Source organism: Sorghum bicolor, chromosome 10 (genome assembly GCF_000003195.3).
Source record: "Sorghum bicolor cultivar BTx623 chromosome 10, Sorghum_bicolor_NCBIv3, whole genome shotgun sequence".
Classification (NCBI taxonomy): Eukaryota; Viridiplantae; Streptophyta; class Magnoliopsida; order Poales; family Poaceae; genus Sorghum; species Sorghum bicolor.
This window is the reverse complement of record NC_012879.2, coordinates 54,917,724-54,928,814: the sequence shown is the minus strand read 5'-3', so window position 1 is coordinate 54,928,814 and position 11,091 is coordinate 54,917,724. Positions and strand designations below refer to the sequence as shown.

At 46.9% G+C, this 11,091-nt stretch overlaps 1 protein-coding gene across 1 annotated transcript; it reads right to left on the bottom strand.

Annotated features, from left to right (window-relative positions):
• LOC8069325 (40S ribosomal protein S14) lies at positions 8,097-10,396 on the bottom strand. Its single transcript, XM_002437303.2, has 6 exons — positions 10,226-10,396; positions 9,286-9,405; positions 9,161-9,206; positions 8,995-9,080; positions 8,597-8,726; positions 8,097-8,462 (listed from the first exon to the last, which is right to left on the bottom strand). The coding sequence occupies exons 1-6, from the start codon at positions 10,226-10,228 to the stop codon at positions 8,395-8,397; spliced, it is 453 nt and encodes a 150-aa protein (XP_002437348.1). The 5' UTR covers positions 10,229-10,396; the 3' UTR covers positions 8,097-8,394.

Here is an 11,091-nt window from a genome sequence, read left to right as displayed (position 1 = left end):
CGACCTGCTTGGGGTACCCCTTCTCCAGCCTGGTCAAGTCGACCAGGGGGTAGTGGGCGCGCACCATGCTAAGGACATGCGCGCCGGCGAACTCACCAGCGTCCTTTACAAATTGCTGGAGCCAGTCCCACGCCCGCTGCGCCTTCTCCACCGGAGTCAACTTCGGCGCGCGGGGCTGGCTCTCCGGGAGCTCGGGACTGATCAGATCCAGGACCGGGGATACTCCCTTCCAGATCTTACAACAGTTGACCTTCCAGGAGTCCCGGTCCTTAGCCAGCTCATCCAGATGCTTTTTGGCGTTCACCTTGAGCACTGCAAGTCAGGCAGGACGTTATCTTCGACATATCAAAAAAAAACAATGGGGGCGACAAGCGGCAGATAACGAGGCGGTGCGTATTACCAGATAGCTCCCGGTCCTTACGACCCAACTCCTCTCCTGCTCGGCGCCCGGACTCCAGCGCTCCAGCAAGCTCTTGGCTGAGCTGCTCCTTCTCCTGTCGGAGGCGCGTCACCTCCTCCTCCAGGTCTAAGTGAGTCATAACCCGGTCAGCAAAGCGAACTACACAGCTACGAGGAGGTGCTTGGAGCGCGTGACTAACCTTCTCGCTGACGGTACTGGTCGGCTAAGCGACGGGTAAGCTCGAGACGACGCTCCTCTTGGGCATTCATCTCGGCCACTTTCTCCCCAACCTCCGATCGCAGCCGGTCTACCTCTGCGGCCAGGGCCTTGTTCTCGGCCACAACGCCTTCTATCTGGTCGAAGCACCGTTTCCGGTACTTCACCGTTTTCATCGCGCCCTACAAAACGAACATATGACAACCAAGCAAGACAATGCACAGAGTGTACGACAGTGCAAAGAACCGCTTACCTTGACTTCGTCGACAAGGCGTTTGGCCGCACGCTCGACCCTGGTGGCCTCCTCGGTCTCGGCAAGCTCTTCATGCCCGATGAAGTGATCCCCGCGTTGGCGCCACACATACACGTGTTGGCGGCCATCGCGAGGACGACCTTCAATCTCCTCCCCCTCGTCGTCGGAGGCCGCCTGGGTTTCCTCCTCACCCGTCGTATTGCCCCCAGTAGCAGTCGAAGGCATTACTGGCCCCCGGGCTAGACCAGGGGAGCTTGTAGTCGAAGCGGCCCTTGCTCGGGGCGGCGTGGGGGCTTCGCTCTCCTCGGCGGGAGGAGGGGTCGGGCCTCTCCTCTCCCCTTCTGCGGCGTTCGTTGGGGGAGGTGCCTCTGTAGCCCCCTCAGCCCTAGCCGGGCTGCTCGACGTGGTCGGTGCCGCAGCTGGGGGCTCCTCGGTGCTCACAGGCACGGTTGCAGCCGCAGGCTGCTCCGTGGTCTGTGGCGCCGCGTCTTCAGCAGCACAGGCAGGCTCACCCGTCTCCTGGCCGGCGGCATGGCCAGGGTTGACATCCGACGCCGCGCTAAAAGAACAAAAGTATAATTAAAAAAAACAAAATAATGCCAAAATACGTAAGTCAAACACTTACAGGTCCGATCGACGGTGGGTCGCGGTGAACCTCCTCCTCGTCCGGCCAATTGGCATCTGCGCTCCCATCTCGACAACGCGCGGTGCAGGAGGGTCGCTGGCCACCCGATCAGTAGTGGCTGGCGCACTATCTGGGCGGCTCCGAGGTCGTCGAACTAGCGACGGTACGGCCTCCTCCTCGTCGTCGTCGTCAACAATCCGCACGAGCCGACGGCGCTTCGGCGCTTGGCTGCTCTCCGCCGGCAACGTTGGCACCGGCAAAGGATCCGCTACCAGTGGCCTTTTCCCCGCCACCATCTCCTCGATGGTCGGGGCGGGGCGGGCCTGGTCCTCTCTGCTGGTGTAATAAGTACACCGAGCAGCGTCCTCCTCTGGCGGGTCCTCTCCCGCAGGATTCTCCATCCCCGGTGCCAGTGATACATACACTATGCACCGGTCGACTTCGCCGATCTACAAAAGCAACACAGATAAGTCGGTTGCAGACGATAAACGAATCCTAAAACAAAATAATTTGCTACATACCTTTGGTGCTGGTCGTCCTAACATGAACGCTTGCACCCGATCACTGCCACGGATGAAGCTTCCGTCCGCGAAGTTGAACAGCTCGTTCAACAGCTGTTGTACCTCCGCCTTCTCCAAGATCTCCGGCCGCATCCTGGTCGGGTCCGCGCTTCCGGCATACTCGTACGCCGAGTGCACCCTCTTCTGGCAGGGCATCACCCGGCGACAAATAAAGTTGCCGACCACGCCAAGCCCGTCCAGGCGCGACCAGTCGATCAGCTTCATGAGATCCGCCACTTGACCGTCGAACTCTGGGCGGTCGGTCCAGCTCAGCCTCTTCTCAGGAATGTATCCCACGTCGCAGAACGTGGAGCTGCCCGGTTCCTCCCTGATGTAGAACCACTTCCTATACCATTCGGTCAAGGAAGTGTTCCATGGACAGTGCATGTAGCGATTCTTCATTCCATCACGAAGGTTGAGGTATACTCCACCTGCAACCTTGGAGCCTCCAACCGCTCCTTTCTTCCTCAAGCAGAAAAGATAACGAAAAAGATCGAAGTGCGGCTCTATGCCAACATAGGCCTCGCACAGGTGGATAAAAGTGGAAATGAGGAGAATTGAGTTCGGGTGCAGATTGCAAATCCCGATCTCATAATACAAAAGAAGACCTTGAAGAAAAGGATGAACAGGAACCCCAAAGCCTCTCTTAATGAAATCTTCAAACACGACGATCTCACCGGCACGAGGGTCCGGGAAGCTCTCTCCTTCCGGCGCTCTCCAGCCGCCGAGCTCCGAGCTGTGCAGGAGTCCCATGTCGACGAGGTCACCGAGGGACTTGGTGGTGCTGCGGGATTTCTTCCACTCCTTGGCCATCAGTTCGGCTCTCTTCTTGGAGTCGCTCTTCGCCATTGGAGGTGAGGAAGTGGACTTGGGTTACGAGGACGAAGGTGATTGAAGGAGGCAAAAGAGAAAGGCTTGATGGCAATGGCAGGGTAAGCAGTACGGGCGGAACTGTCCACCTCTTATAACCCGCAACTCCATCCCTCCCACTTCCTGTATTTTCGGGAAGTGGGCGGGCCATGCGGCGGATGCGGTATTTCGGTTTTCAATGATTATAGGCAATTAATGCGGTGGAATTTTCGTACCAATTGATGGTTTCCTTTTCTCAAACCACGCAAAGGGCGGCTGCACAGTTGCCAGGCGCAACTTTTCATGCATCCATCTGACACACCATCAGAAGGTCTCGTCACGTCAACTTTAACTGGGAAGATTTTTTCAAAAACAAGAAGACAAATATGGCAGAGTCAACAATCCAGGGACTGCATCGACCACCGAGCAATTGATGCTTGGGGACTGGTCGACCAGTCCATCAACTCGGATGCAAAGGATTGTACCGACCACCGAGCACCTGACACTCGGGGATTGGTCGTTTAGTTTATCGACTCGGAACTTCAAGGACTGCACCGACCAACGAGCACTTGATGCTCGGGGACTGGTCGCCCAGCCTATCAGCTCCGAACTTTAATATATCGCACCGACCACTGAGCGCTCGATGCTCGGGGACTGGTCGTCCAGTCTATCAGCTCCGAACTTTAATATACTGCACGGACCACCGAGCACTATACGCTCGGGGACTGGTCGACCAGCCCATCAATTTGAGAATTCAGGGACTGCACTGACCACCGAGCACTTGATGCTCGGGGACTGGTCGCCCAGTCTATTAACTCGGATGTGAAGGACTGCACCGACCACCGAGCACTTGATGCTCGGGGACTGGTCGCCCAGTCTATCAGCCCGGAACTTCGAAAATTCCGGCGACCACTGAACGCTCGATGCCCGAGGACTGGTCGCCCAATATAGCAACTCAGAATTCTAAGGAGTGCGCTTGGTGCTTGGGGCCTGGTTGTCATACTTTTGTACACCCGGGGACTGGTCGATTAGTCTATTCAACTGCAGACGGACTGGTACTTTCAATTTTTTAGACCTTGCTACAAGGCTCATACTTCGCCTTCCAGCAAGCTCGGGGACTACATCGGTACGATGCATCTAGCGATGCATCTCAGTCTCAAAACTACTTTGGGGAATTTTCTTTTGACCCTGGCACCACGTGCCTACGTCACCTACTACCAGGCTCGGGGACTAAGTGGGCACACTTCACCTTGCGGTGAATATGCTTGCTTTTTTGAGAATAATACCTTACAAAAAAGTAAAGTGGGCACACTTCACCAGGAAAGAAATCTTTTTTGATTTAGAGCACCATGCATTCTTCGAACAACCTGCTTCTTCGATGTCAATGTTGATCAATTGTCTTTTGAGTTGGTCAAAGTACCGTTGCAACTGTTTGGGCAACTTTCCTGAAGACGTCAAGCCTCACTGATCGAAGAAGCTCAAGACGGCGTGTTACATCACAATACATGGTGCTCGGGGACTAGCTGTGGGGGTATAAACCCCTATACCCTTACGGCTAGACTTGAGCCAGGAGGCTTGGCCCATTACGAGACGAGTTCAAGGCTTGATCCGACAGCTTGGAGTTTTGCGCAAGGAAACAAGATGTGGAGATCAAGCAGGATTCTAGTCGGTTAGAATAGGAATTGATATCGAATTATCCATGGCAATTGTAACCGACTAGGATTAGTTTCCGGATCTGTAACCCTGCCCTCCAGACTATATAAGGAGGGGCAAGGGACCCCTTTAGGACAGATTATCTCTCAACACAATCCAATACAACCAGACGCAGGACGTAGGTATTACGCCAACTCGGCGGCCGAACCTGGATAAAAAGCTTGTCTGTGTCTTGCGTCACCATCGAGTTCGTAGTTTGCGCACCGTCTACCGATAAACTACTACCGTGGGTATACCCAAAGGTAGACTGCCGACTAGCTTTCGTCGACAGTCGCGCGCGTAGTACAAGCAGTCAAGAAAGCAACTGCAGCGTTGGCTTTTAAAAGTGTTAGCCGGACAGATGAAATATTAGACACGGTATAATTCACTGGACAAGTAATACTAGTTAAAATAATTACCAGTAGGTAGTGTTATGGTTTACACCCGGTGCAAGATAAAGGAAGTCACCTATTTCTGCACCGTGATTCTTATTCGGGTGAGAGAAATATAACCTTTTTACTAGACAAGTGAAGCACTAGCTGAACTATAAGCCAGAGTGTTTTTTATTCAAACAAGGTCCAAATGAGATGTTTGTTTATACATTTGAAACAACTATACGTTGCTCCTGCTTTCATAGGCATGTTCAACAAAGCTAATTGTAGTTGTCTTGTAGCAGCCATAGCAACCAAGAAGGGGTAAGCATACGCAAAGCCTATCTGGAGTACTCCTTTGATTTCAAAATATAAGACATTTTGGCTTTTACATATATGATACTCCGTAGTAGTTATAAGATATGTATTTAGAAAAGTTAGAAATAGAAATGCTTATAATTTAGAATAGAGGGTGTAATAATTTTATGCGATCCAATGGCCAACCGCGCTAGAGCTTGAACAATCGCATTAAACGGAAGTAAACAAAAGCTAACCTTCAATATTAGCATCTATATCTATATCTTTTGTATGCTCCATGTGTACACTACAAAATTTTCATAAGATTGTTGGTATTGTTCGAGAAGCGTCACCAAAACAAAATCAAGATATGGATTGTTCATATCCCTAGGGGCAAGGCGTCTTACATGCAAAGTTTTCTAAGAAGACTCCATATTGCGTGCATGTGTTCTTAGGGGTGAGTATACGTACATTGTGAGTGTTTGCACTGTGTAATTCGAAAAAAAACCTAATCTTTATGATTATTTGTTGCGTTTGGTATGATTTTAAGTATTTTTCTTGTATCCTCATCTCTCTTGTTACAATTTAAACGACTCCAGTATATTATGTATTTTTCATGAGAAAAAAATCAAACAAAACTCTAAGGATGCTTGATTATCAACCACCGCTTGTCACATTGAATATGCAACGACGTTGTAGTTTGTGGCGTAGGCCTTTGACGCCATATGTGAGTTTTGGTCATGTTTGCACATGAAAATCATATAGCGATGATGAGAACTAAACATTCTATCCGCCTAATTATCATAAATATTCATCTATAAGTTTGCATACCTATAAGGGGAATGAATGAATATCTCTTCTAATGGAGATAGATTGTGCTAAGTAGACCTATGGGCATAAAAAAAAACATGTATGTTTTCAGGTATAATTAAAAGTTCTAAATTATAAATTGTTCTAGTTTCCATAGGTGCACAACTGAGGAATGTCCAGACTAGATAAAAAACTTGCGGATAAAAAAATAGGAACAAAAAACACCTTAGCAGAAAAGAGCAAAATTTGGAGAAAAATAGAAAGTGCAGACTAGATAAAAAAACTTGCGAACAAAAAAACATTAAGAACACGAGGACAAAGGTTGTATATTTGTCTATCTTTTTCTTTTATTATTCTTTTCTATCTGGATTAAGATTTCAGTTCAATATCAAACATGATCATATCTATTTAGATTAGGATTTCTAGTTATCCAGACTATAAGATGCTCTGCATATGTCATTAAAACCAGGAGACCTGTAGGTAGACTCAAATAGAGATAATTTAACCGCCATACAAAAATTAGATCACTAGACCCTTTTGCTTACCAAATATCTTCTGAACTGTTGAGACGGCCCTAGGAGACATGCAACATCGAGGCCAACAGCACGCCCAAGAAGCTCATCGTAGCAGCAATCATATTCGATCTTCTTCTCACTCCTTCCACAACTACAGTTGAGCGGAGGCGATAAAGGGGTGATCTGCGTCCGACATCGATTTCCTTCGTCCCCCTTCCTCTCTGGTGGCTAGATCGGCACCAGAGAGGATGGTGAATGGGGATTGAGGTGGTGTACATATATAGTATAGGTCGTTTGGTTCTAGGAACTGTTCGTTGCGTGGAGGCGGCACTGCGACTATGGAATAAGGGCATCTAGCTCCTTCTCCGCCGCGCTGGTGAGTCTTCTGGGGCTAGTGATGAGTTGTTGAGATGCGAGTACCGAATTCTGGGGCTTACTCCAGATCTAGTTGGGTTATTTTGTCACTTTCTTGTCTTTGTCGTTGATGCACGCTTCTTCGACGATGACCTTGGAAGGTATGTTTACCAACATGAAGTAAAAATCAGGTTTGTTGGTTCAGTTCACCTTCAGGGTGACTCGTCGTCCAGCAAATGGGGGTTTTCGTTAGTCTTTGAGGCGTCACATTCCTCGTTGCCTGGCGATGCGATGGTCAATGGCTATCTTTGGCCGGGTCGTTCAGCGTTCATAGTATATGTCAGATGCAATATGCTGCTCAAGACGACAACAACAAATTGTTTTTCTTCGCCAAGGAGGAGATCGGCTTCAAGCTCTGCGCTCTGACCAGGCGGCCAGCGGAGGAAGACCAGGAGTTTACAAGGGAATATATTTTTATTTTCTTTCCAGGGTGTCCTTGTAAGAAATGGGCTGTAATCACCAAATTTTATAAATGACATACAAACCCGATTTCTCAAAACAAAAGAAGCTCGGGCTGTAATCACCAAATTTTATAAATGAAATACAAACCCGATTTCTCAAAACAAAAAGAAGCTCGCCATAGCCCCCTGGCAGGTTGATAGCGCAACCTACCATGCCGCTGCGGACGGCGCTGTCTCCAGCACCACTTAACTTCCACTAACAGCTTGACATAAGTACATAACCCACTGGTTGTTACTCCCTTCATATTAATTAAATTATAAATCATTTTAATAATCTTAAAGTGTGCATCAAATATAATTAATGAAGATTATAATGATACTTAGTTGATATCATAAATCTTATTATTCTACCATATAAATTTGATCAAACCTGAGATAATTTGACTATACAAGATGTTTGAAATGACTTGGGAGAGCCAGTACATGTTGGTTTCCCGAGAGGCTGAGATGATCTGTTACGTCTACTTTTGGAATAATAAATACATGAAACATTGCATCTGGTTGTACTATGGTCTACGTTGCACTAGTATCTGCCTGCGGGAAATAGCAGGCAGGCAAACATCCACATCTTTAGAAACTAATTCTCCACACAATAACACACTATCATAACCTGACAGTCTGACACGCTGAAACTTAATCAGAAAGCAAGTTCTGATCAGCATAAAGCAATACAGCAAAGATCAGCTGCACCTCATCAAAACAGGGCATTAATCCAATCCCAGGTCCTATAGTAGAGTGAAAATGCATTTTTAGCTTAATGTCAATTCCTCAACCAAAACATTATCCATGCACAATTGCACATCACAGATTTGACTAACGGTAAATGATCCTCGACATAGAGCAAAATTAAAGCTCCTCTTGACAAGCTTAGAAACAGCAACACTACCCAGATGGCAGTGCCAAGAGATGGCAGATAGCAAGGCGAAGACACCTACAGCCTCCTACCCCTCCGACCACCCTTTCTGCGAGTGCTGTCAGTGGGAACCGGGGTAACATCCTCTGCACATAACACAAAAAATGTTGTCATTAGCATACAGAAACAATAACACATTTGATAATTGATGTAGCTTCAATAAAATAGGGCAAATCAATATAGTTTGCCCTTGCAAGATTCAGATTTCATAGTTTCTTACCAATGCGTCCAATTTTCATCCCAGAACGAGCAAGAGCCCTGAGAGCGGACTGAGCACCAGGTCCAGGGGTCTTGGTCTTGTTGCCTCCAGTGGCACGAAGCTTAATGTGCAGCGCAGTGATACCAAGCTCCTGAAGAAACGAGACCAACTCACAGATTACTTATCTAGCCACAGCAATCTAAGCAGCCCTACATAATCCTAAGCTTCAATTTAATTTAGCAAACATCATCCCTGGATACACAGAGACAGATTACTTATCTGGACAACAACCTAAGCAGCCTTACATAATCCTAAGCTTCAAATTAATTAAGCAAACATCATCATTGCATACACAGATGAACCAAAGAGTGATTGCAGTAGAACCTCTCTAACGAAATTCTTTACTTCACTACAAATACCTTGCAACGCTGTGCAACATCTTGAGAAGCAAGCATAGCAGCATAAGGCGATGACTCATCACGATCAGCCTTGACCTTCATGCCACCTACATAGTTTAGAACAACATGGTTAAAACTAAATACAATTGTCATCTAAGCCACGAATGGAGCAAAGTTAGGATTGTACCAGTGATGCGAACCAGAGTTTCCCTCCCAGACAAATCAGTGACATGCTGCATATTATAACATCACAGTTACACTGGGGAAGGGAATGAAAAAGTCCACCAACAGAGAAAAAAATATAGCACTTACAATGAAGGTGTCATTGAAGGATGCAAAGATGTGAGCAACACCAAAGACATACTCTCCTTCACGGACAGTGGGTCCAAGGGTAACGTTCTCCTCCTTGGGCTCCCTGGTCTTCCTCCTCGACTGCAAACATATATGACTATCAGATTACAATGAATTTATTGTCGTGTTAACAGACTCCAGAAACAATTTCACCATGCACAACAAGTGAACCTAAGTTGATATATACTTCAGCTCATGTTCTAATTTTAAGAGCCTAAGAGGACCAAAAGGCCATACTAATAGAGCACAATGCAGTATGAATAATAGCCTGTCTGTGGATTTATGTTATGAGTTTATGTTGAGCAAACAAACTGATAGAAGCCGCTCAACAGCAAATCAGTCTCAGTTTACTAATCAAGTCAATCATTAAAAAATTAAAACTAGACTTGCATCACGATGTATACTGGGAAACAATAAACAAATAAACATTGCAAAACATGGCTTTCCATCTTCGTAAATTCCTCAAACCCAAGCAAATCCCCAGGTAATCAACATATCTAACTCTTAGCTCGTAAGCAGTAGGTAATCAGATCTCTGACTCAAGTTCATAAGTAGTAGTTTCTAGCCGTATCAATACTTCTACAATTTTAACAGCACATCTCAAATATTGCATTTGACAGCTAAACATCTTCATCTAGACTGACACATCGTGATAGATTCGCAACAAAAGTACCGCAGCACATCACTTCAGTCTTCAACTAAGGAGTAGGAATCACAGTCAACTAATTCAACGAAAGACAAATCACGATTGTGATTTGGCAGCCCCCAGAGCATAAGCTCCAATCAACAACTTTTTTCCACGCAAACCTAACCTCTCAGGAACCCCCACCGCTACAGAGCTTGCGCCTAGATCCGCGCACGGACAGACGGACTTCAACCAGACGAGAAGAAGCTCGCTTACCATGGTTGCGTGGATCGACGGGTGACCGGAGCCGAGCTCGCCTGGGGGTTGAGATCACGAGCACGCCGCCGCTGCCTACGCCGCCGCCGAAACTTCGGAGGGGCGACGGATGAGTGCGTGCGAGTTTATATACGAGGCCGCAGCCCCCTAGGGTTTAGTCCCACCCCACTCAACGCAAGATGGGCCGACAATGTTGGGCTATATGGGCTGTACAAGGATGCGGTCCATTGAGTCTCTGTATTCTTTACATCGCCTTGTCTGACTGGATAAGCATGTGTTTACGTCTCTATTTTTTGCCACCATTTAGGTTTTCGCTAAGAGCAACTCAAACCGGATTTCTAACTGAAACTTTATCTTATATTTGAGACATCAAAATGTAAACTTTACTCTTTAACCCAACTCATTCCATCGTCCACCAACAAATGAGAGGCTCTCATTTTTCTCTCCTGAACCTTCAAATGTAGGGGCCCCTCATCCTCTAATAGCCTTGAGTATTTGGGTTACTCGATTTTTTTTTGGGTCGGCTAATTCAAAATTTGGGTAATGAAAATTGCTACCCAATATTCGCATGTAGAAACACTACTGACGTTTCAGGTACCCGATGATTGGGGACGGGTTTGGGACTTTGGGTAATGAATTTACCGGAAACAATGAAATGAACTGTACAGTTTTTTAGTAACAATTTATACAAAATTTCGGCAGCGATTTGCATAAAATTTCAGCAGTGATTTAGAGAGAATCATACACTGAGTTCAAGTGCACAACTCACGACACATCACAAACATAAAGACACATACACATCTTCAGGCAGTTTGATTAGTTCGGGTACTAGGAGATATTACCCTTATTGCCCAAACCAAATTCGG

Coding starts and splice junctions, on each gene's coding strand:
- LOC8069325 (XM_002437303.2), bottom strand. Junction 8,727..8,994: donor ATGTTGCACAGCGTTGCAAG/GTATTTGTAGTG, acceptor TCGTTTCTTCAG/GAGCTTGGTATCACTGCGCT. Junction 8,463..8,596: donor GATGAAAATTGGACGCATTG/GTAAGAAACTAT, acceptor TGTTATGTGCAG/AGGATGTTACCCCGGTTCCC.